At 46.6% G+C, this 19,539-nt stretch overlaps 1 protein-coding gene across 1 annotated transcript in view; it reads right to left on the bottom strand.

Annotated features, from left to right (window-relative positions):
- Positions 1 to 19,539, bottom strand: part of LOC115468509 (rho GTPase-activating protein 20-like) — a 285,485-nt gene that overhangs the window by 27,153 nt on the left and 238,793 nt on the right. Inside the window, exons 11-13 of the mRNA XM_030200279.1 lie at positions 16,536 to 16,697; positions 6,482 to 6,591; positions 1,417 to 1,606 (exon numbers count right to left, since the gene is read on the bottom strand). Coding sequence (XP_030056139.1) covers positions 1,417 to 1,606; positions 6,482 to 6,591; positions 16,536 to 16,697 — 462 coding nt within the window. The remainder of the gene's footprint in view (positions 1 to 1,416; positions 1,607 to 6,481; positions 6,592 to 16,535; positions 16,698 to 19,539) is intronic.

A 19,539-nucleotide genomic window follows, 5' to 3' on the forward strand; every position in this document is an offset into this window, starting at 1 on the left:
CTAGAGCGCTACTAGGGTTACGCAGCGCTGTACAATTTAACAAAGAGAGACAGTCCCTGCTCAAAGAGCTTACAATCTAATAGACAAGTGAACGGTCGGTCCGATAGGGGCAGTCAAATTGGGGCAGTTTGGATTCACTGAACGGTAAGGGTTAGGTGCCGAACGCAGCATTGAAGAGGTGGGCTTTAAGCAAAGACTTGAAGACGGGCAGGGAGGGGGCTTGGCGTAAGGGTTCAGGAAGGTTGTTCCAAGCATAGGGTGAGGTGAGGCAGAATGAGCGGAGCCTGGAGTTGGCGGTGGTGGAGAAGGGTACTGAGAGGAGGGATTTATCCTGTGAACGGAGGTTACGGGCGGGAACGTAAGGGGAGATGAGGGTAGAGAGGTAGTGAGGGGCAGCATACTTTATAGAATATGCCTAGACGTATTTTTTTCGGCACCGATTTTTTAGGCGTGATACATAGAATCTAGTCCTAAATGTATAATTGTCTGGAATATGGCCCTTTTACATATAGGAAAAGCCACTGAAACCAAACTGAGGATACTTTGTCAAAATTGATGAAAAAGGTGAATATACTATACAGTTCTTATTCTCATCTAATGCAAAGGCGTAACACACAATACTGACAATAAGCTTTCATAAATCATTCCAAATAGGGATGTGCTCATATGTTTCCAAGGGACAATCAGACTCACTGGTCTTCAAAAGATGTCCAGGCATATAATCAGAGCACGACTCTACTGTTTAAAGTAATACCTCCAAGTGTGAAATAACATTTTTGTGTAAAAAAAAAAGTTTTACTCTTTTCACCTAGCAAGTTAAGTGTGAGCTTTATTGAACTTTTTTGCACAAAAATGTTATTTGGCATGGAATGTTGCTACCAATTGGGTTTCTGCCAGGTACTTGTGACCTGGATTGGCCACTGTTGGAAGCAGGATACTGGGCTAGATCGACCATTGGTCTGACTCAGTATGGCTATTCTTATGTTTCCTTCTCCTGAAACACAAAATCTGGGACTGTTTTTAAAAGAAAGGTTTCATCTTCTCTTGCCATTCTTTCACTTTTCACCAAGAACAACCAGTACAGTCCCCCAGTGTAAGACTACTACAATATGGCGAACCCTAACCTACTGTCTGTCTTTCTCCAGGCCTAAGCCCAAGATTAATGCAATATATCGCTTGTGTCTTTTTTGAACACTCATTAGCAGGGGTTGGTCCTGTAGGTCCCTGGCATCTGTCGGGTGACATCACTCATGGTAAGTACTGCTTTACTTGTCCTCAGAGAATGGACTCCCTCCCCCCCCCAAGATCTGTTTTAGCATCTGCTGTTTGGACAAAATAGTTGTAACACCAAGTACACTACCAGTACCATAAGAATACACCACTCTGCCCACCAGAAAGATGGTAGTTTACTGATACCTTTTTTGTGAACTCGCTCTCTGACTCAGCACTGGAGGCGGTTGGTGGCCAGAGTACACTGGGAGCAATGCAGACAGCCAGGTTAAATGTGGTCATCTGGTTGGTTTCTGACTGCTGTGCGATGCTATGCAAAACTCCGAACAGGTAGCGCAAGAGGGTGACGTTTGATCTGGGAAGTTGTTCTACCAACCTGGCAACACAAAAACAAAATTAGGCAGTTAAAGGGCTCCTTTTACTAAGCAGTGGTAAGCCCAATGCAGGCTTACCACTCACTACACAGGAAATACCGCCGGGCTACCACAGCAGCCCGAAGACACTTCCAACCCCTAGCGTGCCATCATTTCCAATGCTACAAGAATTTATCTATTTTTGTAGCACCAGAGTGTACCTGGCGGTAATCGGGAAGTGCCGTGTGCTGCCCGGTTACTGTTGGGTTAATGTGGGAGCCCTTACCACCACTTCAATGGGTGGCGGTAAGGGCACACCCCGAAATGGCCGCACGTCAAGTGCTTTACTTGCCACCTGGCCATTTCCTGTAGGAAAGCGAGACTTCCCTTTTACCAGCTGCGGTAAAAGGGGGCCTCGGCGTGCGTGTAAAACATGTGCCAATGCCAGCGCCGGCCCCCTTTTGCCGCAGCTTGGTAAAGGGGGCCCTAAATAAGGAGTGGCGTTTAAAATCTTTCAACGCGCAGGAAGAGCATTTTTTTTGTCTAGTAACTATCAATTATAATGGTGCAAAGGGTAGAGACATGGTTGAGTTCTCATAAAAACACCAGCAAGGTTTGTCTTAAAAAAGAAAAATTTAAACACAATTCACTGCGAATTCCAGAAGAAAATGAAACTAAGATCACAACAATTCTACTTCCCTGGTCTAAGCTTCTATTTATTTCTAGATTTGATGATTCATCTTAATCCCAACGCAATGTGCATTATCAATACACAATCCAAAATACTGCTAAATTGAAAGGCATAACAAGTCTGTTATACTACCTTCTATGGATATCCTAAGCTAAACATTTACAGAAATTAAAATAATACCTTCCTACAACCCCCCCACCCTCCCCAAAACCCCCATCCATTTAATTTTAAATTGGCACTTTGTGTACCCAAGTGCAAAAGTGGGGAGTGAAAACACAGGACATAACTGAGTTACTCAGGAGTTCTCTCAACACCAAAGCCCATTATTCTCAACATAAATCTCTAGTGTTAAAACCAAGAGATTTATAAATCACATGAATGGTTAATGTACTGGAGTCTTGAAGCGGATCTCTCAGGAAATGACAGCATTAATCAGGTCACCCTATAACTTGCTTGATCACTCCATTCCAGCGCAGCTGCTTTTTTAGCCTGAAGGCAGTTTACAAACAATAGCATGGTCGAAGTTGCATCTTAATGGACCAATTCCAATAAAACAGCTATATACAATGAAGGTAATTTTATAACACAGTGCCAGAGTAGAATTTCCCAAAAAATGCACCCGTTTTAAAGGCGATATAGGTGTGGATGTGCCTTTAGAATTAGCTATAATAATATACAAAGGGGGTTAGTTATCAAGCTGTGTTATCTACCCCCTGACTTAAAGGATACTAACGCAGGTTGTCTTGACCTAACACAGCATTAAGGGAAAGGGGAAAGGGAAATAGGACTTAATATACCGCCTTTCTGAGGTTTTTGCAACTACATTCAAAGCGGTTTACATATATTCAGGTACTTATTTAGTACCAGGGGCAATGGAGGGTTAAGTGACTTGCCCAGAGTCACAAGGAGCTGCAGTAGGAATCGAACTCAGTTCCCCAGGATCAAAGTCCACTGCACTAACCACTAGGCTACAACATGCAAAACATGCAAATGCATGTAAAGCAGCTCATTGTAATACTATACTGCAGCTTGTGGTGTGCACAAGCTATAGCATGCCTGTAAAATAACCCCATCTAAAGCTGGGGCTATTTTACCACCTGGGAGCATTGGGCCACCAAACCGCAGCCTGATGCTTCTGGGCCATCTCTTGAAGGGGCCAGCACCTGTAAAAATTAGTAGTCCCCTGCACACCCTCCAAAACAAAGCCCTTGTTGAGCACCTCCCACCAATCATGCATCCACAATACTGAGACCCAACCAGGCTCTCCCCCAAGCTGTACCCCCCACCTGTAAACTCTGCTTCCCAGGTGTAGACAGGCTCCTCTTACCTTAATGGCATCAATGAGGGCAGAAACCACTGAGGATCACTCCTGCCCGCCCACTAGAGACCATGGAAAGCTTAAGGGGGGGGGGGGGTGGCCTTCGGGAGGATGGGTGAGACCTTGGGTGGTCTGCCTATATTAGCAGGGCTTACAGGTGGAAGGGCACACCTTGGGGAGGCCCTGGTTAAGGTTCAACACGAGGAGGGGCGCTCAACGGGGCAATCTCTTGCGGGGGGGGGGGGGGGGGGGGGGGGGAGGTATGCAGAAAACTATTCATTTTTACAGGTGCTGGCCCCTTTAACACATAGCCCAGAAGCATCGAGCTGCTAATGCTGTTTGTGAGGTGGCTTGTAAGCAGTGTTTTTCCTTACTTAGGGAGACAAAAACCTTTGGTATCGACAGACCACAGGTTGGCGACGCCTGTGGTAAATCAAGGGATGGTAAAAGCTCACCTTTTACCACACCTTCATAACTCCCCTCCAAATTCTCTTGTACAAAATGTACACTTGCTCCACAGAAGGTATAAAGGGCAATTCTATAGAACATGTGCACTAGTGATGCCACTAATTGGCACTCATGTGTGTAAGTGCTAGGCGCTGTTCTATAAACTACTCTATAAAAGATGCCATTTTAGCTGTTGTCATACTCCTTAGTATCTGTAATTGGAAAAATAATTCTAAGCTATGTTTCAATGAATGGTGGAGCTATACATGCATGATTAGAAAATGTGAAACTCTTTCGGCCTATAAATATCTACAGACTAACTCTGTTTCTAAAGACTGGGCCTTTCTGGACTCTTTCTGTCTTACTACCCAACCCAAAGCATCATAGGTGGTCCTCAAATAATCTTATGTCTAATTTGCACATTTATTATATATTGTAATACATCTCATATTTCTGTCCTACACTGAAGCCATTGTTAGTTTGTTTTTTTGTTCTTGTTATTGCTCTTAACAATGTTAACAAAGATTTTTCAATAAAATATTGAAAAAAAAAAAGATGCCTTTTTAGAACTGGTGCTCAGCGCATGGCATTGGGGCACCTGAATCTGGACACCAATTTATAGAATTGCACCATAATATGCGTATGTGCTCTCTGCGTGTTTGCACACATTTTATAAAATATGCATACATATCACAACTCTGGCTTGGCTCCACCCAAAGTACACCCTAGGGTAGGGGTTCTCAACCCACTCCTCAGGACACACCCAGTCAGGTTTTCAGGATAGTCACAACGAATATGCATGAGATAAATTTGCATGCCTTGTCTCCATTGTATGTAAATCTCTCTCATGCATATTCATTGTGGATAGAGTGGCTTGGTGTGTTCTGAGGACTGGGTTGAGAGTCCCTGCCCTAGGGAATCCCTATATGGAGACTGCATGAAAGTACACAAGGTCTTATACTTGTATGTGTGTATATACCTGTACACTTTGTAAGTGCCATTTTTCACATCTAAAATATGCTTTAGCTTTAATGATGGCAATTTTCAAACTCTCCACAGAGCTGCGAACCCCAGAAATTCCCCCCTTCTCAAACATGGAAAAAGTATCCATGTTGCTGCACAATGGGGGTAATTTGAAGGTAAAATACGGTCATACATGCAGAAATATGAACTTCTATGCATGTGTACCCCTTGACAATCGTATAAGTGTGCATTACTTTTAGGCGATAAAGGTTATGCTCCTAAATGTATGCTAAATCTATGAGCGTAATAAACCCTAAATTACATAAGTACATAAATGTTGCCAAACTGGGACAGGCCAAAGGTCCATCAAGCCCAGTATCCTGTTTCCAACAGTGACCAATCCAGGTCACAAGTACCTGGCAAGATCCCAAAACAGTACATTTTATGCTGCTTATCCCAGAAATAAGCAGTGGATTTTCCCTAAGTTCATTTTAATAATGGCTTATGGACTTTTCTTTTAGGAAGCTATCCAAACCTTTTTAAAACCCCGTTAACTGCTTTTACCACATTCTCTGGCAATGAATTCCAGAGTTCAATTTGTTTTAAATTTACTACTTTGTAGCTTCATTGCATGCCTCCTAGTCCTAGTATTTTTGGAAAGAGTAAACAAGCGATTCACATCTACCTGTTCCACTTTTCTCAGTACTTTATATACCCCTATAATATCTCCTCTCAACCGTCTTTTCTCCAAGTTGAAGAGCCCAAGCCGTTTCAGCCTTTCCTCATAGGGAAGTTGTCCCATCCCTTTTATCATTCTCGTCGCCCTTCTCTGTACCTTTTCTAATTCCAGTATATCTTTTTTGAGATGAGGTGACCAGAATTGCACACGGTATTCAAGGTGCGGTCACACCATGGAGCAATACAAAGGCATTATAACATTCTCGTTTTTATTTTCCATTCCTTTCCTAATAATGCTTAACATTCTATTTGCTTGCTTTGCTGCCGCAGCACACTGAGCAGAGGGTTTCAAATTTAGGAGCATAGATTACGCTTGTAATTTAGGAGCTAACCTTTATAGAATAAGGCCCCATATGCACACGCATTCCTGGGGGCACTGGTTAAGTGTATCCATAGATGGATCATTTGCACCTGCCTTAGAACAAGTGTAAACATGTGTGGCTACTTCTCAGTGGGTTAATTTTATAAAGAAGATAGGTGCATATGTTGCTTTTAGTTTACAGGTTATCAAAATTACATCAGTTTTAAGTTCATATAACAGCCTATATGCCTTCTCAGCCTAGGTGTCCTGTCATAAAATTACTCTTCAAGTGTGTGGTTTTACCAACATACAGCGTAGATAATTTTTAGACAGTTAATTTACACTAATAAAACACTTTACACCATCAAAATTGCTCTGAAAACTGTCTTCAAAATGTTTCACACAATACTAAGCATTCTGGCAAACACCAGTCCCTGTACCTCTGTATGCCTCGTATCTTCTCTTCCAGGTTCCCATGATCCATTACAGACAGCCAGTTGTCAAACAGGTTACAAGAGAAAATACTGCCTGGGATGTTGCGGAGAAAATCCTTTTATAAAGGGGGAGAAAAAAAAGAGTTAAGTGACAAGGGGGAATTAAGACTATTGTCACACAGAATGGTGACCTCCCTAACCCTTCTCCATTATGGTTGCTAACCCGCTCCAGATTTTCAGGACAGGCTGGTCCAGTCTTGGTTTTACTCCATGGTTTGTGTGGACTTGTAGTCTTGCTTTCCTGAGGGAAATCCGTTAGGGCACCCAAATTACTATTCATATAGTGAGGTAAAACCTTGGAATGGATCAACTGTGCTGAAAAAAAATGGAGCTAGCTAGCTTTCCTCTTTTCTACCCACTGCATCCTACTCAAAAAGGACTTCTCATTCTGTGCCTCTAGTTCTCAAATTGCAAAAATGATCAAAATTACACCCACCTTCACTTAATTAAATGTATCTGTAAATATTTACTTAATTATCTATGCAACAAATAAAAGTATTCTTACAATTATTTTTTTCGAATCTCTGTACCATTCAATAGGATTACAGCAATCACACCATTTTCAGAAATACCAATTACAACTCTCAGCAGTATACAAATACAGCAGAAAAAGAAGGCATATTTTATAATTTATTTTAATATGTTCTCTGTATCCCCATCCTCAAGCCCCAGTTGAAAAAAAGGGGGGGGGGTGTTGTCTCTCCATTTTAAAAGGAAATTAAAATAACATCTCTTCTCCGAATAGATCTGCAGATAGAGTAAATCTTACTCTATCAATAATCGTAATTCAGAAACCTCAGAGTGTAGACAATAGTTTCAAGGAGAGAAGGAGAAATCCTTGGAATGTAGAGGTTTCTGCTGCCTCATGCAGTGTAATTCATGTATTGATACCAGTAATCCGATGAACAGCAGAGTTCAGTGAAGAAAAAAATGATCAGACACATGCAATTGATTGCATGATCATTCAAGTGAGGCACAAGGGCAGCAAGCAGCAAGCTCTAATTACATGGTGGGTCACATTCAACAGCCAACAAATTCAAGGGTATTGAGTGGAATCCAAGTAGTTTATTTTGATGCTGTGTTCACCAGATATTTTCAGTCCCATTGTGAGGCCAAAGTGTCACAATATGCCTCTTGAATGCCTGAAGTGTGCTGGCTGTTTATTTTGGATTGAACGGCAATTATTTCTGATGAGTATGTTTCTATGACAAAAACTACCTGAATTCAAGAAAGTATGGGACAGACACGTAGGATCTCTAAGGGAGAGGAAGGGATAGTAGGCAGTATGGACAGGCAGACTTGATGGACCATATGGTCTTTATCTGCCATCATTTTTTATATTTCTATGAGAGACATGATATATAGCAAACATTAGGGCTTTCTCTTACAAGGGTTTATGCTTAAAGCTCTGAAGGTGTTATTTACTCATTTAATAGACACATTGGAGAACTCTGAAAATGTGAAATGGTCTCCTAGTTAGACTTCATCACTTAGGGGGTCTTTTATTAAGCGGCACTAAGCCCAAAGCGAGCTTACCACTCGCTAAACCGGAGGTACCGCTTGGCTACCACAGGCAGCCTGGTGGTAGTTCCCACCTCCAGCGTGTGTTTACCCGGTGGAAATCAGGCTTTGCCGCTTGCTGCCCGGTTACTGTCGGATTAGCGCGGGAGCCCTTACCACCACTTCAATGGGTGGTGGTAAGTGCTCCCCCCTCCAAATGTCCACGCGGCTATTTCTTTTAAAAAAAACCAGACTTTTACCTGCTGCGGCTAAAAGGAGGCCTCAGCGCGTGATGCCACACAGGTCCCCTTCTGCCGTAGCTTAGTAACAGAACCCATTAAGTTCCTAAAACAGGACTGATCACCTCACCTGGGATGAAACTGTGACCTTGGCTTATAAGTTATGTATACTGTAGGCAGAAACTGAACCAGCCAAAACACTGACTGATCTGGGGCTCACAAGCACAGAAAGGTCCTATGCATCAAGCCTAAATCTTTGAAACCCTAACAGGGAAATAATAAAACAATCCTTCAAAATGAAGAAAAGTACAAAAGCCTCATCAAAGTACAAGTTGGGGTGGCAGAGCAGAAAGCAGGTGCACAAGGAGCCAGAAACAGCAGCTCCACAAGAATTGTGAGGACCCAGTGAGGGTGATGTACTAAAGTGCACAATGCTTCACAAAAGTGACATCAGAGTAACACATAATTGTGCAACAGAGCTCATTACCTACCTCTGTATGCAGTGTTAAATGTCATGCACTAAAATGTGCAAATGGAAGGCTGATCTATTTACACAAGAAAATGAACAGGGCCTTAGGGAGGTGGTGGTTAAGGTTTTGTTTGCATTAACATCAGTGTTAAGGTAAAATTATATCTTACCTGATAATTTTCTTTCCTTTAACCGCAGCAGATGAATCCAGGAACTGGTGGGTTAAGTCCATCTACCAGCAGGTGGAGACAGAGATAAACAAGACTGAAGGCAGTGATACCAGACAGCCAGCCCCTGCATCAGATAGTATCAGTAACGTCCAAGAAATGAAGTAACGCAAAATTCTCTGGATAATCCTCCCTTCGAAATTAAGGAAGATAAATAGTCTGATTGATATGAAAAGCCGAAACTACTTTAGGCAGAAACGACGGCACTGTCCAAATCGACACTCCGTCCTCAGAAAACTGCAAAAAAGGATCTCGGCAAGACAAAGCCTGAATCTCCGAAATCCTTCGAGACGAAGTTATGGCCACCAAAAACACCGTCTTAAGTGTAAGATCCTTCTCAGAGGCCTTGTTCAAAGGCTCAAAAGGCGGGGCCTGTAGAGCTCGCAGCACTAAATTCAAATGCCACGCTGGACACGGCCACTGCAGAGGAGGGCGGAGACGAAAAGCCCCATGAAGAAAACGAACCACATCTGGGTCAGCTGCCAACGAGGAACCGTCCAGTCTCCCTCAAAAACAGGCCAGTGTGGCTACCTGAACTCGGAGGGAATTATATGCCAACCCCTTTTGAAGACTGTCCTGAAGGAACGCCAAAATCACTGAAATGAACGCCCGAAAGGGCGACTCTGTACGCAGCCCACACCACGCCGAGAAGGCCTTCCACACCTGAGCATACGCTGCCAAAATGGACTGCTTCCGTGCTCTCAAAAGAGTGGTAATAAGTGGTTCAGAAAATCCCTTCTTCCTCAACTGCCGCCTCTCAATACCCACGCCGTAACACCAAAACGGGAGGGATTTTCCATCTGGACTGGTCCTTGATGCAGATCCGGAGTCACTGGCAGTCGCAACAGCGGCTCCGATAGCACCTGAATCAGATCTGCATACCACGGATGCCGAGGCCAATCTGGGGCCACTAGAACGACCTACCCTCGATGACGCCCTACGCGGAATAGAATCCTCCCTATCAGAGGCCACGGAGAAAAAACATACAACAGTTTCTCTTTCGGCCAGGGCTGAAGAACAGCGTCTAACCCTGCGGTTCCGGGTTGCCTTTTGTGACTGAAGAACCGGGAAACTTTGGCATTGCAGGCCGTGGCCATGAAATCCATCACTGGTGTTCCCCAACACCGACAGATCAGACGAAACGCCAAGTCAGACAGCGTCCACTCCGCCACGTCCATAAGATTCCGGCTGAGAAAATCTGTTTGAGCGTTGTCCTGACCCGCAATGTGTGCTGCTGATAGACATAGAACATGAGCTTCCGCCCACACCAGAAGACAAGATGCTTCCTCCGCCAGGGGGAGACTGTGAGTGCCTCCCTGCCGATTGATGTAGGCCACCATTGTGGTGTTGTCCGAGAAAACTCGAACTGCCTGACCTCGCAGAAGATCTTGAAAACTCTGCAGCGTATTCACGACTGCTCGCAACTCCAGGCGATTTATCGGCCAAGTCGCTTCGAGTGGGGTCCAAGATCCTTGGGCTGCCCGATTTAGACAATGGGCTCCCCACCCTGAAAGGCTGGCATCCATCACGACCACCACCCAATTGGGAGAAGCCAGCAGAATGCCCTTCCGTAAATTGGCCGGCAGGAGCCACCACACCAGACTATCCCTGGCCCGGCCAAGGGAGGCACCGCTGATAATCCATCGACATTGGCGACCACCTGCTCAACAGGAAGATCTGAAGAGGTCGCATATGAGCCCTCGCCCAGGAATGACCTCCAAGGTTGCGTCATGGAACCGAGGAGTTAAACATAGTCCCACACTCGAGGAGAACGGTGACTCAACAAGGACCTGACCTGAGAAAGTAACTTGATCCTCCGACCCTCGGGCAGAAATACCTTTCCCTGCTTTGTATCAAACCGCACTCCGAGATACTCCAGGCTCTGAGTAGGAATTAGATGACTCTTGTCCCTGTTGATGACCCAACCTAAGGATTGCAGGAGTGCAATCACCCGGTCGGTGACTACACGACTCTCTGCTGCTGTAGCCGCTCGAATCAGCCAGTCGTTGAGATAGGGATGCACCCGAATCCCTTCCTTCCACCAAAAGGCCGCCACTACCACCATGACCTTGAAGGTGTGCGGGGCCGTGGCCATTCCGAAAGGAAGGGCTTGAAACTGGAAGTGCTGACCCAGCACAGCAAATCTGAGAAATCGCTGATGAGGCTTCCAAATGGGAATGTGCAGGTAAGCTTCTTGTAAATCGAGAGCCGTCAAAAACTCGCCTGGCTGAACAGCAGCAATAACTGTTCGCAACGTTTCCATGCGAAAGTGGCAAACTCATAAAACCATGTTCACTTTTCTGAGGTCTAGAATAAGCTGAAAAGCTCCTCTTTTCTTTGGAACCACAAAGAAAATGGAGTAATGGCCTGTGCGCCGCTTGAGAGGGGGAACCGGCACAATAGCTCCTATGCGCAGAAGGTCTCGCAGGCATTGCAGAACAGTTTTCCTCTTGGCCCGCGAGATACAGTGGGACTCCAGAAAAAAGTCTGTGACGGAAGAGATGAATTCTAGCTTGTAGCCCTCTCGCACCACATCGAGGACCCACTGGTCTGAAGTAATTCTGGCCCACTCTGGAAGAAATAGTGGGAGCCAACCACCAATCTGCTTTTCTACCGAGTGGACCTGCGCCCCATCATAGTGAGGCTCCCGGAGGAGCCCCCTGACGAGCAGGGGGTCTGGCCGGATGCTTGTCATTTCAAAAGGAAAAACACTGACCAAAACGAGGACGCTGAAAGGCAGAGTTAGAGCATCCTGTGCGATAGTGTCGAGCCTCTCGGAAACGCGACTTCGAAGCTCCCTGCCTGGACCCAGACCTGGGTCTATCCTCCGGGAGATGCTGAGATTTGGAATCCCCCAAATCTTTAACAATCTTTTCCAGGTCCTCACCAAAAAGCAACTTCCCCCAGAAAGGCAATTTAATAAGACGCTGCTTAGAGGCCATATCTGCAGTCCAATGACGGAGCCATAGCAGATGCCGGGAGGAAACAGCCAAAGCCATGAGCTTGGCCGAAGCACAAACCAAATCATACAAGCATCCGCCAAGTACACCAGGCCTATATCCATTTGCGACAATTGAGAAGTCCCAGCTAGACCTGACTCCAAGTCCGAATCCATCACTGAGTGAAGCCAACTGAGTCAGGCTCTAGCCGCATATGAACTACAAATAGAGGCTTAAAGAGTCAAAGCAGCCACCTCAAAGGCACGCTTCAAGAAGGCTTCAAGACGTCTGTCCTGCATATCCTTCAGCGCCACACCACCCTCCACTGGAACAGTAGTCTTCTCAGTGACAGCCGTCACTAGGGCATCCACCTTAGGCAGAGCAAACTGCTCCACTCGGTCCACTGAAACCGGATACAGCCAGGACACAGCCCTGGCCACTTTCAACCCCCCATCCAGGTCCGCCCATTGAGCCAAAATCAGCTCCTCTATAGCTTCGTGCACCACAAAGGCCTTAGAAGGACGCCTGATACTTGTCATTTTGGGGTTGACTGTCTGAGAAGCGGAGCCCTCCGGGTCCTCTATATTCAAGGCTTCCAACGCCTAAGAAATAAAGGAGGACAATTCCTCCTTATGGAAAATCCTCACAGCAGAAGAGTCCTCTGCCTGGTCAGTAAGGACACAGTCCTCTACCTCCTCCAGCCCCGTCTACTCAGAAAGAACCATCAAGGAGAGGGCTGCCGGCAATTGAACCAAGGACCCCTCTTCAGACCCCAAAGAAACTCTGTTTTTTAAGGAAGAGATTTCATCTGGGGGGAAACCCAAGATCCCCTGGCTACCCCTAGACCCCCCAATAGGGTCAATGACAGAAGCTGGAGGGGGAAAAGTCCTCATCAGCAAATAAGCCTGATGGAGGAGCAAAACAAATTCGGGAGAAACCCCCTACCCCAAAGCGGAGGAACCCGCAACCATGGCCTTGAGCCACAGGGAGTAGTGCCTGACGCCCCTCCCAACCCAGAAGGAACGCCATCCAAAACCGCTACCGGAGCCACCTCCGTGGCGGTTCGCAAAATGGCGCGCTAATCGCGAGGCTCCGGGCGGGAAAGCGCACTCTCAGGGGGGGGGGGGGGGGGGGGGGAACAAGGATCCCTCAAATCCCGCCAAGTCAGCGCTGCAAAAACCCGCTGTCGACCGACGTTTCCCGCATCGGGAACATCGCTTCACAGCCTCAGCTGCCATCTGCCCCTGGTAAACAAACTCTAGCAGCACTTACCCACAGCAGAAGCGTGGGACCTGCAGCACGAGTCGAGGAGGAACGCTCTGACTCCGAAGCCAGACAGGTCAGACAGGCAGGAACACAAGCAGGGCTCAGACAGGCAGGAAAACAGCGCTGCTCTCACTAAAATCACTTCCCATCAGTTTCTTTTTTTTTTTTTAATAAATCTTATAGTTCTCTTTTTTTTTTTTTAGTGAGGAGGTAGAAACAGGGAAGAAAAACAGCAAAAAGCCTGTTAAGAGGGAATTTTGGGGTGAAGCAGGGACCCAGAACCTGGGTATGCTCCCAAAGGTGACACCTTCAGTCAGCCACCCCGGGCTCAAACTGGCCACTGGCCCAGGAGCACCCTCATAAGTCTTGAATCCAGGAGCTGGAGAAAAGCCGTCCACCACCTGCTGGAGATAGAGACATACTAAATGGGAAAGGGGCTGGCCGTCTGGCATCACTGCCTTCAGTTTGTTTATCTCTATCTCCACCTGCTGGTAGATGGACTTAACCCACCAGTTCCTGGATTCATCTGCTACAGCTGACAAGGAATATGCTGATCTTAAAGGTATCTTGCAACTGATTTGCATGTGGGCTTTTAGTGGGAGATACTTAACTCATGATAATGACCCATATTAATGGGTTCTAGTACATTGGCCTCGATATATATAAAATTAAAATCTACAATTCAATATTCAAAAGCTTCTAGCAGCTTTTATATGGATAAGTTATCTGTCAATTTTCAGCAGCACTATCCAGACCGTGCTGCTGAAAATTCTTACAGACGGCTGTGGCACTATAAAGATGGCGCTGGGGTTCAGCAAGGGTGGAGCGGGTGTGTTCTACCTTAACTCTATGGATAGTCAATGATATTCAGCTGATCTCTGTCTAGCTATGCAGACTAAGGCTCTGATGCTCAAAGCTCACCATGCTTGAACCATTTTATTTAGACTGGTTGTAGCCAGTCTAGTGTGCACGTTATTCAGCGTCTAATGCAGAAAAGGGGTTCTGCATGGCTTTTACCATTCACCGTAGCAGCTACCAATAATCCTATGCAAATGTATTACAACTAACTCATTAGTATTAAAATGAGCATTTCATGCAATGCACAGCCGTTTCTGTGCACTGCACAGAAAGGAGCACCTAACTTTAACGTTCCAAATATTCCAGCAGGTCTGCAGCTGTCACTGTGTGAGGGCAACTTCTGGGAGAAGCAGTCTGTTTGCATATTTTAATAGCATTGGAACAGGAGCGGAAGGAGCAAAACAGCGTGGAAGAGCAGAGAACAGCTTCTGAATCCCCAAGGGGCATAGAAAAAAAAGCAGACAGCCAATTGGCTTAGGAAAGCCCCTATAATGTCAGCTGGGGGGATGACTTTCAGCAAGGAGGAGATTCCCAAACGTGCTGGTAAAATCAATCGGAGGCAGCCTGAGAGAAAGCATGAAAGCTGCAGGAGGAAGGTGGAGCTAGCCTCAGAGCATTGCAAGGGAAAGGAGAGCGTGCAGCAGTGGGACAAAATGGTTCCTGGGCATGCACAGAACATGTACACTTATCGAGAAACTGTTCTGCGCATGTGCTAGGTGCTTTCCCTACCGATCTGCTTGCAGAATTTCCATGCATTTCATTTGAATGTGATTTCCTTTGAGCACCGGTCGCTGTTTAGAAATCGGTAAGTTCAACTGCGGATATAAACGCATATGGTATTTAACGGTGACTTTTGAACACTGGGGTCTAAAACAGGCTGGCAAAAAGGCTGTGCTAGCTTAAACCTCCTACTGAAGCTACCTGAATAGAAGCTAAGCATTGCCACTATCTGTAGAGCCAGCGGTAGTCACTGTATGCAGGGCTGCCGACGGGGGGGGGGGGGGGGGGGGGGTCTCTCTGCGGCCCTGACTGTATGTGGGATATCTTTGGCTAACTCCCGGGGTCTGAATATCAGCCCCATTGAAAATGGATTAATAGAAGTGCGCAAATATTTTGGATTGAGGTTTGATTGTGTGCCTATTGGTATTGGGCCCTTTCTGCCTTTTGAGCATCATAGACTTTTTAAGATAATATTTTTTTAAATAAATGGGGACACTATTCAAAGTAATTTAGCCAGCCAGAAGCTGATTAAGGCCGCTGAAAATGTCTAGTTAGTGCCAAACTCAAAAATGGCTATTTTGGACTTGCTCTGGGGGCAGAGTCAGCACTTGGTCCCATAAATGGGACCACATAAAAAGTCAGTTCTAGCTTTATGTGATGCCCCATAGCTAGATAAGTTCTGAATATTAAATTTAACTGGCTATGGTTTCGTCAGAGCCCAGACATGGCCCATCACTAAATTTCCGGGTATAACACCAGCAACAGTCAGCAAAACACTGACTGCCACCAGCTGAATATCGACCCCAATAAGTTTTGTCAACTATATTTGTGCAAGGCCATTCTATAACTTGGTATGTTCAGGTACAAGAGCATTATGCGCGGAAGTGCACTATGTACTATTCTGTAAGATAGGGGTATGGCTATGTCTCTAACTTATAGAATACTACAAGCTTTGCACATTGCATGGAACACTTAGGCGCAGGGGTTCCGAGAGACCACGTCGGACATGGGGTAAACAATCTTGAGGGCGGCCTCCCCTTAGTAGGCCCCCAGCCCCCTCACATTTTATTTATTTTATTAGGATTTATTTACCGCCTTTTTGAAGGAATTCACTCAAGGTGGTGTACAGCTTACTGCTCGCTCGGTTTGTCTCCTGCTCCCATGTGCTGGGTTACCTCGTAAACTCTGCTGGCCATGGGTCCTTCTTCCTGCCGCGTCCTCTCCACCTGTGCAGAAATAGCAAGTACTTCACACAGGAGGTGGGACATGGCCAGCACAGCAGAATTAACGCAATAAGCTGACACACAGGAGCAGGAGACCAATTCAGCCTTCTATCTGTGCCTGCCACCAGAAGCCTGAAGAAAGTGGATTTCTACTGCCAGGGCCGGGCCCTGGGGATTCTCTCTCCCTCTGCCCCCCCCCCCCCCTCTTAGAGGCCCAGCTTAGGTGTACCATTTACATCTGCCACTGATCTGACATAAATGGTTGCACCTAAAATTTGGTGCTTCTCTATGGGCTTACGCTACTATAATAGAATCAGGGCGCACAGATGCTGTTAATGAATAGGTGCTCCCTGTGCAGCAGTGGGGTGCCTAATTGGAGGTGACCTATCACAGAATTGCTCCCATAATGAACATTTACAGCTGAACCGTCTCTAATCCCACCAGACCTTAAATCTGTGAGAGCCATTCAAGAAGAGACTTTCAAAGGAAATCATTTAGATAATCACAAACTGATTCGCAAAGGAGGAAAGCTGCAGATTTTAGGGTATTATATGCATACCTTAAACACGGATGCAGTCACGTGTACTGATTCACATGCCAGGTGCACCTGCACCCCAGAGTTCAGCCTCTCCTTCAGCTCTCTGCAGGCTTTTGCATTAGCAGAACGTCTGAAGATCCCCTTCGTGAAAGGACCCTCTTGGTAAAGGAGGGAAAGCATGTCCTGTAATGAAAACATATTCCCAAAAAATGAGAGAGACTCTTTATCAAGTGTTCAATTCCAAGTTTGCTGTTAAAAAAACATTTCTGTACAGTGAATGGCACTGCAAAAAGAACACGCTAACTAGTTATTATTCCAGTTATATTAAGCTAGCAAGGCCATGTGCCTGAATTGGACTATGGAAAGAACTTAAAACTGATGTAATTTTGATACCTGTAAACTAAGGGGTCTTTACTAAGGTGCGCCGAAAAGTGGCCTGTGCTGGTATAGACATATATACTGGATGAGCGCAGGTCCATTTTTCAATGCACCTGCAAAAAAGGCCTTTTTGTTTGGCCAAAAGTGAACGTGCAGCAAAATAAAAATTGGCACGTGTCCATTTTGGCCTGAGACCTTACCGCCACTCACTGACTTAGCGGTAAGGTCTCACGCGTTAACTGGGTGGTCGTCAGCGCATGTACAATGCCGATTACCGCCCAGTTAGTGCTGTGCGCCGGTTTCCGGATAGTGAACCCGTGTAAAAAATGAAATTACCGCCTGGGCCATGTGGTAGCCAGGCGGTAGTTCCAAGGCGCCTATGCGGCACTGCCATTTCCTCCCCTCACCCTCCCCACTGATAGTTTGAACTTCGTGGGTGTGGCTTGGATCTCTTTCAGGGAGAGAAAACTAACAACTTATAGCAGCAGCTTCAGAGAGCATTTTCCATCTCACAGATAGGCTGCAGAGAATACCTTCTCCTGCTTTAGACTTAATCCTACCCACCCTACCCCTCTACCCACCCACCCCTAGAGTGACATGTCTTATATAACCTCCCTATCAACCCACTCATTACTTTACCTCAGCCATTTCTATTCTTCTATCACCTTCTCGCACTACTCCAACCAGAGTTACACCTAATCACACTGACCACCCTTCAACATCTTCTGTCCTTCTGTGACTGTTCTCTTGTGCTTGACTGCTTAAATATTTTAAATTTAAATGCTTTACTTTTTGTCTATTAGATTGTAAGCTCTTTGAGCAGGGACTGTCTTTCTTCTGTGTTTGTACAGCGCTGCGTACACTTTGTAGCGCTCTAGAAATGTTAAATAGTAGTAGTAGTAGTAGTAGTAAAACGGCCTCTAAGCTAACATGAACCCTTTTAACAAATGAACTTGTTATCTGTGCACAGGAAGAAAAAATCAAGGTAAATTCATCTAAGGCAGGCACGTCAAACTCAGGACTAATGATGGGCCACTATGGCAGACACATATTCATCAATGGGCTGCAATAAAATATTCATTCTCCCTACTCTTCCCACTACCGTTACTTTGGAGCCAATGGGCTGCACTAAGGGGCCCTTTACTAAGCCGTGTAGGCGCCTACTTGTGCCCAACATGCGCCAATTTGGAACTACCGCATGCCTACTATGCATGCTGGAAATTTTCCAGCGTGTAGCACTAACCGGGCAGGAATTGGCAGTGTACACGCACTGAGGATTACGGTAAAATTAGTTCTGACCTGATAATTTTCTTTCCATTAGTCCCAACAGATCAATCCAGAGACTTGTGGGTTATGTCCCTCTACCAGCAGGTGGAGATAGAGAGAACTTCAGAGGTTTACTATAGGTCAGTGATGGCGAACCTATGGCACGCGTGCCAGAGAGGGCACGCAGAGCCCTCTCCCTTGGCACGCACGCCGTCGCCATCGCTGGTCCGCCCACTCTCCCTCCCAGTTCGGCGGCTTCAGCCTTCCTCCCGCCCTCCCTCCAGCCCAACGAGCAACAGTCCGCCCGCCCGTCCTCCCTCCCTCCCAGCACCAGGAACCCCCCTCCTCCTAAAATTTAAAAAACGTACCTCCTCAGTCGGCGTTAAGGCGGTGTGCGTTGGCAGCGGCAGCGAAGCGCCTGTGCTTCGCTCGACGTGCCTTCGGCCTTCCCTGACTCTCAAGCTCTGGTCCCGCCTATGGGTGGGACCAGAGCTTGAGAGACAGGGAAGGCCGAAGGCGTGTCGAGCGAAGCACAGGCGCTTCGCTGCCGACACACGCCGCCTTAACCCCGACTGAGGAGGTACGCTTTTTAAATTTTAGGAGGAGGGGGGTTCCTGGTGCTGGGAGGGAGGGAGGGAGGACGGACGGGCGGGCAGCCTGATGCTCGTTGGGTTGGAGGGAGGGCGGGAGGCCGGCCTGGTGCTGTCTGTGTGCTGCTGGGAGGGAGGGAGACCTGATGGTGGGTGCTGGGTGGGAGGGAAGCCTGATGGTGGGTGCTGGGTGGGAGGGAGGCCTGATGGTGGGTGCTGGGTGGGAGGGAAGCCTGATGGTGGGTGCTGGGTGGGAGGGAGGCCTGATGGTGGGTGCTGGGTGGGAGGGAAGCCTGATGGTGGGTGCTGGGTGGGAGGGAGGCCTGCTGCTGCGTGCGAGGGAGGCCTGATGGTGGGTGCTGGGTGGGAGGGAGACCTGATGGTGGGTGCTTGGTGGGAGGGAGGCCTGATGGTGGGTGCTGGGTGGGAGGGAAGCCTGGTGCTGGGTGCTGGGAGGTAGGGCAGGGGGGAGAGGAGGGCTGCTGGACATTTGTGGCTGGAGGGGAGAGGATGGTTGCTGGACATGGATGGAGGGCAAGAAATGAAGAAGAAAGGAGGAAAGTAAAGAAATCAATGGAAAGGAAGCCCTGGAAACGGAGTTAAGAGAACAGATAGAGAGCAGCAGAATCAGCGACTAGAACCAATATGGATAGAAAAACAAAATCACCAGACAACAAAGGTAGGAAAAATCATTTTATTTTCATTTTAGTGTTTGGAATATGTCGAATTGGAGAATTTACATCTGCTGTCTTATTTTGCACTGGGCATACTGGAGCTGTAACAGCTTACAG

The sequence above is a fragment of the Microcaecilia unicolor genome, chromosome 4 (genome assembly GCF_901765095.1).
Source record: "Microcaecilia unicolor chromosome 4, aMicUni1.1, whole genome shotgun sequence".
NCBI classification, from domain to species: domain Eukaryota; kingdom Metazoa; phylum Chordata; class Amphibia; order Gymnophiona; family Siphonopidae; genus Microcaecilia; species Microcaecilia unicolor.